Genomic DNA, 14,902 nt, shown 5'->3' with positions numbered 1-14,902 from the left:
AAATTTACAAATATTATCTTGAAAAAAAAAAACCAAACCAAAAACAACATTTCAAAATTTAACAGGTATTTTGTGTGGTGAAATAGTTTTATACAACTCAGTTTGACAAAACAAAACTTGCATGTTATCAATTATGTTCGGGCTCGGTCTCTAATTTGCACACGACACCAAAAGTAAGATAAAGATGGCGGACACAACCGGCAAGGTAAGAAAGAAATGGAATTGAAAAATGGATATATTAAATGTATCACTTGATGACAACTGGTATTGTCATTGCAGGTGCAAAATTCTGATGTAGTCTGCTTTGCATTGTCACACAAAACCACTTTCCAATGATGTTGTACGATTATATTTACTCGCATGTCGGGGCACCTCCTCCTCAGGTTTCGTATTACGTTCCCGACAAGTAATCCTGTCGTACAGATGCAGCGACCCTTCTTTGCAACGTATACCAATAGTAATAGGGCTACACTCATATACTGTAGATTGTGTTGTTTGGGGTAATGCAGCTAAAGAATTTCTTTCTTCAACAGGTTGGGACAAATCTCCCAAATGGGATATAATAGCCAGTTTGGGATATAATAGCCCAAATGGGATATAAATTTAAAGTGCAAAAAATATTTTTTTTATATTTTAAAATTGTTGATATAAATCCGCATTTATGTGAATCAAATGCAACAACTTTTGGTTAAGAATTTTTTCTATATGTCTGTAGTTTGTAAGATTGATCCCCAAGAAGTTTTGGATATACTGAGGGATCAATCTCCATGATAGTACAGCTACAGAAAAAGTTGTTTACCAAAAGTTGTTGTATTTCATCTATTCTAATGCGGATTTATATCAAAAATTTCAAAATCAAAATTTTTTATTTTTTGCACTTTAAAATTATATCCCATTTGGGCTATTATATCCCAAACGGGCTATTATATCCCATTTGGGAGATTGGTCCCAACCTGTTCAACACTGTTCAAATATCAAGATCTAGCACACTATATAATTTTTACAATTTGCCATATCATTTAATTAGCAAATTAATCTATTATACAACGTGAAAGTTGTTGTCTGATTCAGGATACATGGCAGACATGGCAGAAAAGAGCGTTCGACCTACATCAGTTAATTCATTGGGTTACATTTGATAAAGTGTACCTATTGGTCCCCTGCTTTATTTCACTGTTTGAAGGTTAAATTGGTTCACAAACAGTAATTACGAGATCTAAATGCACCTTATATGAGACATATATTAGAATTAAATGGTTTGTGGCTAGAAATAATCATGATGACGAGGCTCTTTGCAAACCTCAGAAATATTTCTTGCACAGAATTAAATGTTGGTTTACAGCATATATGGCGTTATCAAGCTATTTAATTTTTTTCTAGCAGGTATCCAAGTTCAAGTTCAGTTTATTCACTCAGACCAAATAATTTGGTACACGAGGAACATATATATAATACATACAAATACAAATCGTCAGAGGTACAGACAAACAGGTACATTTTCATACAGGGAAAAAATATAGATAAAAAAGAACAGACTATAGAATCACTACTTATGTTAGATTTTAGTATAAAGGATCATAATAGGAAAACAACTAAGAGGAGCAGACAGCATCAAAAATTTTTGAAATAAATACACATAATTTTCTTAGCGATTTACAATTGCAATTGGTCATGAGTTCAGAAAACTTAAAAAAATTTGGTCTTTTCCAATATTTTGTGTTTATGTATTTTTTCCTTATTTCTTCTAGTGCCGAACATTCTAAAATATAATGAAATTCATCTCCAATGAGACCTTTATTACACAAAAGACATAACCTCTCATTCAAAGGAATGTTATACCATCTGCCTGTCTCTACAGGAAAACGATGGTTTGATGTACGAAATTTAATGATTTTTTTCTTAGTTTTACAGGTAAAATATCAAGATACTTCTCAACGCCAAAATATGGTTTAAAATTTTATACACTTGACCTCTGGAAGAACAATTTATATCATTTGACCATATTTGCATAAATTGGTCTTTTAATCTTTGGTTTACAGTAGCAGATAACCATTCTATATTGACAAAATTATGGTTCTGCCAGACATATTGTAGCCCGCACATGTTCAAAATTCTTTGAATACAATCAATCCATGGGCTTTTACAATCGCTATTAAAATGTTGTGAAAATAAATATCTGTACACTGTATATACAATTTTGTTCTCGGGGCTTATTAGCATTTTCCCCCAATATGTAATTATTCTTGTATAAACATTAATATACAACGGGTAGCGCCCTGTTTCTCTATATATCATAAAATTCGGTGTTGTGCTTCTTAAATTAAGTACCCGGTACTGTTTTCAAAAATTTCAGATGTACACGTTCAATAATATCTAGATTTTCAAAGCCCCAAATTTCGCAGCCGTACAATAAAACTGGTAAAACAACCTTATCAAACAAATCAAATTGACAATTTACTGGTAAATTAAAATTTCTAATTTTTCTTATAACACCATACATAGCCTTTTGAGCCTGTTCACACAAATGCTTTTTTGCTTTAATAAATGAACCAGTTCTTGACAGAAAGTCAAACTTTACTGGTGTGATAGTTTTTAATTTCGAACTGTTCTGTAAACAGTAATTACATATATGGTGTGTTCAGTTTTCAATTAAGAGAAATATATTGTTTGCTTTTAAGTGTTCAAAAGCTGAAGCAATTCAGTCATATTTTAAAAAACAGTTGGTAAATGATGAAATCAGGTTTCAAACTTCTCATTTCAAATGCTCCACAGTTGTTAATAGAACATGTTTTGATGTTTTCAGGTTATCACATGTCAAGCTGCTGTGGCTTGGGAGGCTAAGAAGCCCCTTACCCTGGAGACGGTAGAGGTGGAGCCCCCTAGGGCAGGGGAAGTCCGCATTAAGGTACCAAAATGCAGGGCCATAAAACTCAAAGGCCATAAAAGTCAGGGCCTTTGGGCTTAAAACTCGGACTCAGAGGCCATAAAAGTGAGGGCCTTTGGGCTTAAAACTCGGACAGCCTCTAGCCTCAATTAAGTGAGCATGCTAAGTTTATGACATCAGAGCTCAGAGGCCTTGTCAATACATTGTTCAATTGACATCTGTAATAAAATTATGCAACTGGATACATTTTGGACAAAATACTTCCTTTTATTTAGGATTAAGATTTCATACATGATTTTCTAAAGGTTAGCCTAACATTTTTTTTAATGTGGATTTAATATAGTTTTTTGAAAGCAATAAATAAAAAATAAAATCAATCAGATGAATTGAAAAATACGATACTCTTACAAATTTTCACACAATTGCAAGATTTTAGACATGATCACTTTGATTGTACCTCACTCAGTGTTATGTGGTTATACTTTAGTTCTACACAGTTGTACTTAAGTTCTATATGATTTTATTAAGGTTCTATACAGTTGTACATAGATACTATAAAATTGTATTCAGGTACCATACAATTGTACTGAGATTATATATAATTGTACTTAAGCTCTGTACAATTGTACTTAGGTTCTAACAATTGTAGTTAGGTTATACACAGTTATGTTTAGGTTCTATACAATTGTACTTAGGTTATAAACAATTCTAATTAGGTGCTGTACACTGGGGTGTGCCACACTGACGCCTACCTGCTGGATGGATTTGACCCTGAGGGGGCTTTCCCCATCATTATGGGACATGAAGGCGGGGGAGTGGTGGAGAGTGTCGGGGAGGGAGTCACCTCTGTACAGCCAGGTGAGACCTAGTCAGTGACCAACTCTTAAAGTTATCAACTAGAGAGTTCAAAGACTATGTATTTCATCATGAAATTCAAATTTTGAAATCTTATATTGAATTTTAATAGGTGTTGTCTGCATAATGTGTCAACAATAACAATTTACAATCCACTTAGAGGAAGCTTCATATTTAAGAGCAGAGTTCTCAGATTTTTTGCAAGAATCATTAGTGAATTAGTCTAAATTGGAAATCTGGTCTGTACAGGCGACCATGTGATTCCTCTGTACATCCCTCAGTGTAACGAGTGCAAGTTCTGTAAATCTCCAAAGACCAACCTCTGTGGCAAGATCAGGTAACTACACTACAGGAACTATTCCATCTTCACTCTGATCTCAGAATCTAGTTGCTATATCTGAATGTTGGTTTACAACAGAATCAGTTTTAATATATTGAGTATTCTCAACAAAACTTTTATTTTAAAAGGGCAACCCAGGGTAAAGGAGTGATGCCGGACGGAACTTCTCGCTTCAAGTGTAAGGGGAAGACCCTGTTGCACTTCATGGGATGTAGCACATTCAGCCAATACACGGTTGTCACAGAGATCTCTGTAACTAAGGTATCACTAGCTTGTTTTTAGTTAATTAGCACCAAAAGCTTTATGTTATCTGCATGGATAATTGTGTAGCTATTGTTCTGATCTTTTCTGAAGTTTTAATTTTTGACTTTGTTCTGTTAGGTGAACCCTGCTGCTCCCTTGGACAAAGTGTGTCTGCTGGGCTGTGGAATCTCCACTGGTTACGGAGCTGCCCTCAACACAGCTAAGGTAAGATCAGGAGTTGAACAAATGTTAACTGCCAACGTAAGATCAGGAGTTGTACAGGTGTTAAACCTTTCCTTCCTTTGAGCTTGTTGTGGTTTGTTCCTTAGAGGAGACAGCATTCAAGATTCCTTGTGCTCAATGCCAGACTGATATTCAAATTCTAAGGTGGAATTTTATTATTCTGATGAGTAAACAATTGTGGTTTGTATGATCTAAATGTCATTATACCTCCATGTTTGAAATGTTTACATGAATGTTGGCTAAAATTCTTTATTTTGCCTCAGACTACAGTTAAGTTTTGCAATTAATGTTTTCAGTGTGTATTTTGTAGATGACAAGTATCATAATATAGACAAAACAAGCCTAAGACAGAGGCATGATATGTTATACCAGTGCCTGTTTTGATTTCCCCAGGTAGAGCCAGGCTCCACCTGTGCTATCTGGGGCCTGGGAGCCGTAGGTCTGGCTGTTGCTATGGGGTGCAAGGAGGCTGGGGCCAAGAGGATTATAGGCGTGGATATCAACCCAGACAAGTTTGAGTTAGGTAGGTTAGGTTAATCGTTCTCATTGGTTTACATCAATTCTGCAAATTCATACATGGTATATGTTGAATGTTGAATATTTAAGTTAGAGAATCAAAATATTTAGAAGATGTTTATTTTGATTTCATTTTGTGTATTAATTTCCATATCTAAAAGTATGATATAACTAAGTAAGATCATGCAGTGCATACTGTAGATTCAGATGAGGTGTTCTGTAACACCTGGTCATTGTTGAGACCGTCTTTGTTACAGGTAAGAAGTTTGGACTGACTGAGGGTGTGAATCCCAAGGACTTCAACAAACCGATACAGGAGGTGCTGGTGGAGATGACAGATGGGGGGCTGGATTACACCTTCGAATGTATCGGAAATGTGGCATGTATGGTAAGTTTAGGGTGTTTGATTATACCTTTGCATGTATCAGAAATGTGACATGTATGGTAAATTTTGGAGGGCCTGATTATACCATCAAATGTATTTGAAATGTGGCATGTATAGTAAGTTTCAGACTTACTGTTGGGGGAGGGGTGTCTATTTATAGAGCACACTGATACTCTGCAAATTAGTGTTTGCCAGTGAAGAACTAATTTCAATTACTTTAATGGTCAGAAGACCCCCCCCCCCCCCTCTCCACTATAAAAATATTTTTTGGTTCAACAGAACACTGTTGGATAACTGGTTTCTGTAGAGTATGTTTGTGTGTTGTAGAGAGTATTCTGTGTTGAGTGTTTTATTAGATTGGGTTTGTGTATTATAGAGAGCCGCCCTGGAGTCCTGTCATAAAGGCTGGGGTGTGTCCACCATTATCGGAGTCGCTGCAGCAGGGCAGGAAATATCCACCCGCCCTTTCCAACTTGTCACAGGCCGAGTCTGGAAGGGGACTGCTTTTGGAGGTAAATAATAGACGATAAAACATGTACCAAGTCCAGTAAGTTCATATTTATTCATTGTTTGCTTGTTCATGAAAGTACAGGTGAATCTAACACATAATTAAATGAAGCGTTGAATTCACAGGCTGGAAAAGTCGAGAGAGTGTTCCAAAACTGGTGGACAGTTACATGAACAAGAAACTTCTGGTTGACGAGTTTGTATCACATAACCTTAACTTGGACCAGATCAATGAAGCCTTTGACCTAATGCATGCTGGGAAGAGGTCAGTATGAAATGTCAAGAATACTCTCAACAATTGCTTTAAATAATTTTTGATTCAACATACAAAATGAAATGAGATTATCAAATGTGAAAGAAATATCTCGACCATTAATATTGAATTTTTAAATGTATTGGTATTGAAATGTCGCTGTGCATCACATTTTTCAAAGTAAAAGGAAAGGTAATTTTTTTTACTTGACTTGAACTTTGTTGGTTATGTGATTAAATCTTGTGAACCTCAAAAGTGTTTTCAGATGATTTTTATCAATGTAACCTCAACCTTAAATTTCCATGTACCAGTAGAGCCTCTTGAATTATTCTTTTTTGGATGGTAATTATATTATTCAAATCAAACATCAGGAGAAAGATCAAAATAGCTTTACTTGATTGTTTCCCTACATTGATGTTCTTTGTTTTGCAGTGTTAGAACTGTGGTGAAGTTGTGAACCTGACAGCATGCTTGACAGAGATCATAGACACTGGATTTGTTTTGTGATTCTAATGATTATTATGATTTGTATATTCCCTATATCTTGGAATGTGCATAGAGATTTTTTCTGAATGCACAGAAATGCAAGAATTGTTATGATATTTTGTACTTAAAATGATTAATAATTAAAAAAATTCGAAACAAATGCTAGTGCTCATTGCTTTATTAAAAATATGTTTTAAAATACACACCTTTTCATCATGAAATTACTACAAATTAAAAAATATTCTACTTCAATATTGTTGTAGGGTTGACTTTCAATAGATTAACACTTGAAGCCAAAAAGATATCGTTAGGAAAATGTCCTTGATGCCATCTTACGTTTTATTGCTTGTAAAGATCCATTAGTTAGATATTGATATATGAAATACTTTTTTTTACATTTTTTCACTGATAATGCAAATTATGCATCAAGATTAATACAATGAAGTTCAAATTGTTTTAATTTTGCGTTGTTAAGGTTTGTCATAAGGATAAAGACTATCTCTATGCATCGTATATGGTGATGTGGGACACCTCCATGTTGTCACTTCCTATCAAAATCTATAATTGTTTTCTTTACCAGTATTGTTACCTAAATGTATAGCGCCACGGTATGGAGCGTTACTACGAATATGTAAGTCACGATGTCGAATCCTTTTTATCCACATTAATATTGACAGTTGTCCCATACCACCTTAAACTACCCAAAACAATTCAAACTAGTTTACATGACTTCGGCAAATTAACAAAATAGGGCATCGATAGACATTATGAAGTAAAGGTGGTGATGATAAAGAGCACAACAACATGTAATATATTTACACAGTGATGCATACATTTTTGCGTTCAAAAAATACAGATGAAAAAAAAACCATAAAGTTCAAGTCAGTTAAATATATGATATAACTTGGATAAAATTGGGCAACAATGAACACTATATATATCTAAGTCAGTTAAATGTACATGTATGATATATTATAACTTGGACAAATTAGACACACTTGGGCAATAATAGACACTATATATTTAGAGTCAGTTAAAAGACATAGTTCCCCATGTTAGCCTGCTCTGACCAGGCTGAGTGTGTCGCGCCGTCCATTTCCCCGGCCACCTGGTTGTCGGACCGAAGCTGATGTCTGGCCCCACCAATAGTCTCATTGCAATCCGGGCATCTCGATTCTATCATTGCACCCCCGCAGTCTCCAATACTATATATGTGACCTATAAATGCATGTTTTAGTAGCTGGTAAATTAATTCATTTATTCATGAGTTAAAATAAATACAGCCAATACTTTTACATGTATAAACAAGAAATTTGATGTCGCAATTCATAAGGAAGATAAACACATAAAAATCTCACCATTCTTGCACTTGTACCAGTGCCCCTTTTTGCTGTAACTGAAGGCCTTAAGGATCATCCTTCTCTCCTCATCCGAGATCCCCAGACCAGCCCTTGGATGCTTATCTCGCATGTTTTTCAATGTATCTCTTGTCACTATCAGGTTCTCATCTGACAATTTTTGGTTTGGCCAAAAGAGCTTATCTCTCTGGTGTTTTATTAATTGCCTTTCTTCCTCTGGCACTTGGTTTTTTGAATCAAGTTCTCGCATAAGCAAAGTAAAATCAACGAACAAAAAAAGTCTATCTACTTCATAACTGAAATCGTGAACATCGCTTTCTGCAAATACATTATGTTTGTGACGCATCAACCATTTTAAGAGGATATGAAATTGTTCTACTATTTCTATTTTATCTATTGACTCCTTGACATCTTTCAGGAATCCTTCGTGGAATTTCGTAACAAAAAATATGAACAATTTCTCTGCTTTCTTATTGGAAAAATCAAGCTTGTACGGACAATTAGGAAGTATACTTGTGAGATATTTGACCGCTTTTGCAAAATTCAAATTTTCTTCGACAGTCTTTGTTTCTAATTCATTTCTCCTCTCTTTCTCAATAGCTTCTTTTACGTCCTTGATGTTTTTTAAATTCTGGTTTAAAACATCTTTATATCTTCGACCTCGTCGTATCGGCGTTTGGCATTTAGGACAACGTATTAATTTAATAACAAAGCTTTCCGGGGTTGAATTCATGTCATTTTCTTTCTCCATTTCCATGTATTTGTCGAAATCATTAAATTCAAACACGTGGTGGCAATCCGCTAATTGTATGTACAGGGCGGATGGTTCGTCCTCATTTCCTAAGAATATAGTCGTCAATTCATCTTTATTGCATCTCCTACAAAGATTGGGACACGGCTCACCACATAAACCTACACAACGATGCCTACAGGGCAATATTTTTTTGCATCTATTGTTACAACGACTTCTGTCGCATTCCTCGAAACATAACTTCGTACACCGATACTGGTTTTTACAATCTTTATCGCAAATCCAAAGGCAAGGTTCCCTACAATCAATGCATTTCTCTCCACATTTTTTGGGACATCCACCTTTTGCGAGATGATCGCATCCAGAGGGACAACGTTCATTACAAGGCGGACAGATTGTTGAGCAGGAATGTTTACTGTTGCAAGAATGCCCACATACAAGAACTCTTTGACAGAATTCCTCACATACAACATGTAGCCTACCGCTCGAACAGGAGCAACAATCACCTTTACAGACATGTCCACAAGGGAGAATGGATTTGCACCGCTGATGGCAACGTTCCTCGTTGAGATTTGAAAGCTTGCAACACTGCACGCTTATTTCATGGCCACATCTTGGGTGGGTAGCCCGTGTCTTTACGTCGCATTGATCTGGTCGACAGATATTGCCACAGTTTTGTAAGCAGCGGTGACCACAAGGATATAGTTTGTCGCATGGCTTTTGACAGGGAATGGTTTCTAGATCTACAGAACAATCCACTTTTACTTCATGTTTACATATGGGGTACACTTTTAACTTTTTAACGTTACAAGGCCCACACGATTGTGGATGAGAGCATACTTTTTTGCATTTGTGTCCGTTCTTACAAACAATCTTATCACATATTTTTTTGCATGGCATATCATGGAAAGACCTATCAGCGTGACACTTTAGGTTGCAAACATGACCACATTCATGCTGGAAACCACAAGGCTCATTACAACCTCCTTCTGGAGCATTGTCAAAATCATCTGGTTTGGAAACCTTTGTTATAGTGTCTGGGTGATTGACACACTGAAGGGGTAGATAGGGTCCACATATTCCATTTGATTCTGCTTTGGAAATTATCTTATTCCAAGTCTGGCTTTTTCGAATTGTTTGAAAGTTTCCGACTACGTAAAACCCCTGCTTTGCCCTGGAAAGTGAAACACAAATTCTCTTAATGTCGTGTAGATGTCCAATTTTTTTTTCATCATTTCCTCTAACAAGTGACAATAAGATTATTTCATTTTCTTCTCCTTGAAAATTGTCTACTGCCGTAATTGTAACTCTTTGTGTTGCACTATCCTTTGTTTCGGTCAGATTTTTCATATTATCTCTAATTAGTTTTACTTGATCGTTGTAGGTCGAAAGAATAGTAATTTGTGTTCTGCTATATCCTTGGAGCACTAAATAGCGGAATAGCCGCACAATCATTTTTGCCTCAAATTCATTCATATGACTCGTCGAAAATTCTGTCTGACTCTCCGGATGAGTATGATCAAGAAAGTAAATATTGTGTTTAAATCCTCGTACATTCTCATAATTCAAAACACTTGAGTGGTCTTTAAGAGTCTTGTATATGGTCGGAGTAAGAAGTGAGGAAATTTCTGGGCGCATTCTATGCTGCTGTGACAGACAAACAAATGGCATTCCATTCATTACAAGTCTTTCCATCATTGACACGTCTGTTTTATGGGATTTGGAGAGCTTGTAATTATTAATAGGCGGTCGCAGTTGTTGGTGATCGCCAATTAAAATCAGATGTTGCAGGCCCTCAGTGAGACACCCTATAATATGCTGTTCAAAGACTTGGGCCGCCTCTTCTACAACTACAATCCTTGGTTGGACCTGACGAAGGAGGTCAATATTTTGTGCAGCTCCTGTTGTTGTCATGCCAACAAGAGAACACCTTGAAACTATTTCTGTATTTTCCATCTGTTTTTCTATCATGTATTTATTATTCTCTACTTCAAAGTCGTGCATTAGTTCTTTTTTCCTTTGTTCAATTTTGATCCGAAGCTTTTGTATCCACGCCTTGTAGAGTCGCCATCTTTCATCTACTTCAAAAGTCCATACATCCTGTTTTCTTTCTTCCTCATCTATACTCATTGAAGTGTCTAAACGCAGACGCAGTGATACATGTTTTAAAATTTTCCCCCTTTCTTGCCGGGTATAAGATCTCCAAAACGGAAACATGTTTCTTTCGTCTTTAGGAAGAATGAGTTCTTCAGAAATAATAAGTTTCGAAAGTACCTTTGAAAGACAATCCTTTTCGTTGAATACGAAATCATCTGCATCATCAACTATTCTGGTCAGGAATCGAGTTCTCAATATATCTTCATCATCCTCATCAAACCCCAATAGATTGGTATTTGAATTGTCATCAACATATGTTCCCCTCGACAATCCTTGAAAATGTCTGTCACAAGCATCTATTTCCAACCATTTTAATACAGTAGCAACATCGTTTTTTGCTGTGGGTTGATTGCATACACTTTTAATAGATTCAAAAGATTGTTTATGATTTTCAATCATGCAACCTTGTTCAAACAAGAAAGAGGGAGACACAATGCTCGTTTTAATTTTATTCAACCACAGCTCAATTTCAAATAAATCTTGTTTAAGTTTCATGGCCTTTTTCAAGTAAATCTTTGAGTTACACGGCTTCATTCGTTTTCTATGTTCCGTCAATGTGCATTGCTGAATCCTTTCAACGTTACTTCTCGATCCAACACGAACAAATGGAATTTCTCCAGCTGAAAACAGACCAAGAAGACTGTCGACATCAAACAGAGCATCGAAAATCTGATCGAGTGCATGATTAGTGTAACTCAGGAGAAGGATTGGCCTTTTCTCAGAATCAACAAACCCACAATTGTTGTTAAGCAAAAACTGCACGACTCGCAAGCCCATCCATGTTTTTCCTGTTCCAGGGGGTCCCTGCAGGATACCTAGTTTTCTAGTAAGGCAGAGCTGAAGCGCAGCGTATTGTTGTTCATCCATACCCAACTCTCTTGGTGATGGCCATTCTGTAACATCCATTAATGACACACTATTATAGCTCTTTCCGGCAATGTCGTTCTGGAGTAAACAATTGAAATTTACATACAAGTCTTCACCATTTTTTCTTTTGCAGTACGCAGGTTCCATAATATTAATCTTCAGCTCCACTATATGTTCTGAAAAAGGAATTATTGCATACTCGGGATTTATATACATCTTCCTTGCTATTGACTTCATTGATTCAAGTGTGTGTCGATATGCAGTGTAAAAAGCTTTGCTCTCTAGCATGACTATATTCTTATTTGCTTTCTCCATCATTTTTTCAACTGACTGGAAATCGTCTTCAACTAGACTAAGAGAAATCATTCCTTTATTTAATTTTTTTATGTTTCTTTCGGCAATAAGAGCATATAATAAGACGTTGCATTCACCATACGTTAAACAAACAATGTTTCCGTACTGCAAAAAATTACAGATATCCCATTGCACTCTCTTCAATCCTTTTGTTTCAAACTGTACTTCAATCACAACACCAGCATTGGGAACGCATTTCCTCTCTAAAATATGCACACCTTCGTAAGCTCTAATATTTTCATCTCTAAATCTTCTATTTGAGATGCGATCATCACTCGTTACGAAATTTATATAGTTTTGTATCCCTTCACGTAATGGACCAATAAAATCTTCTAGAAAAAGGTAAAATTGCTCTACAAGATAGTGTGTCTGTGATCTTGATGCTCTTTCTAACTGTCTTGGTTCAAAAATTGGCAGAATTTTATCTCGAATCATTTCACTTGTCGGTAATATTTTAAAATTCACCAAATTATACAGCTTCTCTCTCAGAGAGTCAGAGAAAGTTGTTTTACCTTTTTTGCCCGACTCTAACATTCCTTTGATTTCTTTTAGAGATATCGATGATATTGATTTTTTCGAAAGCATTGCGTTCTTTTCCAGTTTTTCAGTCAGGGAAATTAGCAAACTCAAGAATGTTCGGACCTTTCTTGCCTCTGTTGTGGTTTCCAATGACAGCGCGATCAATACCTCTGATGAATTTCTCAGAAATATTATATCAGGGCCGCTTAATTCACGACATAATAATTCTGTAATATATGCCATTAGTTCCTTTTTATTAAAAACATCATTTTCTAGTAATTTTTCGCACAACTCAGTGTTGCACTCCTGCAAAAGATGACTTAAAATTTTCATTAAACACCATAGATTTTCTTTGCTGAAACTCTCAGCTGACCCAAGTAAAGACTTGAAATCTTCGTATTCTCCATCTTGAAAATCTTTGATATTTTTTATTCTTTCAAAGCGCTTTAAAAAGTTATCTCTACTTTCTAGAAATCCATAGTTTCGAAAATCGTTAACGCGATACGTAAGAGTGTTACAGTTTTTCTTGGCACTCGTGCAGATTCCTTCTCTGCGTTTTGGTCCCTGGTCTTTTTTACTTACTTTGTAATCATCGTTTTCATCCATATGCAATCTCCTTTTACCTTTAAATTGTTCTGAACTTTTTCGATTTGAGTTCGATGATTCACCATCATGAAGCTGTTTGTTGTATTGTAACCCATTTCTTGTTGAATTTCTCTGCCTTCCCGGATAACGATCAGAGGATGAGAGGTCTGATGGATTATAACCACTGGTTGTTCTCGTCCTACCGATTTGGTGGTTTTCATAGGTAGCTGACTTTGACATGGTTTCATTGTTGTAAGTAGTTGCTCTTGGTGAGCCAGGTGTCTCCCGAGAATAAATTTGAATACGGTTATTGGACCAAACATTGTTTGTTGGTTTCGTAGGTATATCACGCCTTTGTGTATTTATGTTTCCAGTCCATTCTTCTGGCCTCCTTCTTTTTGCAGAGTGTATATCATATTCATGATTCCGTGTCCGTTTATTTGTTGTGTTTCCCCACATACTCGTTTTCTATGGTTTTTAAACCAAGTGATGGAACGTCATGTTAAAGAAAGATCTAAAATAATTAAAATGCAATAACATGTATGAATTGTTTGGCTAAACAAAGACTCTTAAAGTCAATCTTAACAACTTATTTAAACATCTTAGAGTATAAATGAATTGATTTTTCGCCTTATTCCATGTAATCTGTTTAAAAATTGTAATCATTATAACCATTATTTTCTAAACTTTGTAGTTTTTATCGTTCCTGATATTGGTCCAGTAGATCCTGGGAAGACAAATATATGATAAAATTACCATTCTGCCATTAATACAATCAGAAGGGAAAACTGGTCACTTTAAGTTCAGGTGAGCTAAAACTGATTACTCCTCATTAAAGCAATGTAAGAAGCATTGTTAATGTTTACGGTTCGCAACCGTAGTTTATCGATTTTAATACGTATTTCTTTCTTTGGCAATGGTTAATAGGTACTGTTAGGTTCAGACGACACGTTCCTTAAAAAAATGATAATTATTTTTTCAAATTTTCAACGGCCTGATAATATATAAACTAAAATTATAATTATCTATTATCATTTTTGAAATGATTTAAGTTTTAAAAATATTATATATTTATGCCAACAAATTTTATATCAGCAACTCAAGTGTATTTTCATAAAGATTATACAGGGAATCGCATTCTCTAGTATCTTACACAAATGCCTGGTAAGGTACCCTTAATTTTTGCAAGAAAGCTTGTCAAAGTTGTAGTAAATCAATAACATATTCCTGGAAAAAAATATATAAATTGAGGAACGTGTCGTCTGACCTTTAAAAAATGTACAACCCGCAATTTAGATCAATGCAATTATTCAACAATAGTAATCCAAATAGATTGTGGTGTCTTGTTTGTATAGCTATTATTGTTCTTTTTTACTTACTTTTGTAATCCATTTCCCAAGCTAAATCATTGCACACTTCAGGAGTGACTTTGGTTTGTATGGCAACAAGAAACTTTATATTGTCCTGTAAAATGTGTATAGTTTCGATTTCAGTTCTAGGAAAGCAGTTGTTGACGAATTTCTGAAAACCTCAATTCAACTTTAGTTTCGATTTTAATTCCTGGATTTAAAAGGCAAAGTTAATCGTGGTATGGTGGCA

The 14,902-nt window shown here is 35.5% G+C and overlaps 2 protein-coding genes across 2 annotated transcripts; one reads left to right on the top strand and one right to left on the bottom strand.

The window, feature by feature from the left end:
- The first annotated feature begins 148 nt into the window (after nucleotides 1-148).
- On the top strand, nucleotides 149-6,872 carry LOC128165826 (alcohol dehydrogenase class-3-like). Its single transcript, XM_052830675.1, has 11 exons — nucleotides 149-205; nucleotides 2,804-2,905; nucleotides 3,601-3,742; nucleotides 3,989-4,076; nucleotides 4,208-4,340; nucleotides 4,461-4,547; nucleotides 4,959-5,088; nucleotides 5,339-5,469; nucleotides 5,843-5,978; nucleotides 6,100-6,238; nucleotides 6,659-6,872. Exons 1-11 carry the CDS (start codon nucleotides 185-187, stop codon nucleotides 6,681-6,683), a joined length of 1,134 nt encoding a protein of 377 aa, XP_052686635.1. The 5' UTR covers nucleotides 149-184; the 3' UTR covers nucleotides 6,684-6,872.
- Nucleotides 6,873-6,875: 3 nt separating this feature from the next.
- LOC128165824 (NFX1-type zinc finger-containing protein 1-like) lies at nucleotides 6,876-14,849 on the bottom strand. Its single transcript, XM_052830674.1, has 3 exons — nucleotides 14,683-14,849; nucleotides 8,071-13,817; nucleotides 6,876-7,930 (listed from the first exon to the last, which is right to left on the bottom strand). The coding sequence occupies exons 2-3, from the start codon at nucleotides 13,760-13,762 to the stop codon at nucleotides 7,746-7,748; spliced, it is 5,877 nt and encodes a 1,958-aa protein (XP_052686634.1). The 5' UTR covers nucleotides 13,763-13,817; nucleotides 14,683-14,849; the 3' UTR covers nucleotides 6,876-7,745.
- Nucleotides 14,850-14,902: the final 53 nt, after the last annotated feature.

This window comes from Crassostrea angulata, chromosome 10, assembly GCF_025612915.1.
Source record: "Crassostrea angulata isolate pt1a10 chromosome 10, ASM2561291v2, whole genome shotgun sequence".
NCBI classification, from domain to species: Eukaryota; Metazoa; Mollusca; class Bivalvia; order Ostreida; family Ostreidae; genus Magallana; species Magallana angulata.
Note: the sequence above shows the minus strand (reverse complement) of the source record. Positions and strands in the feature narration are given on the sequence as shown.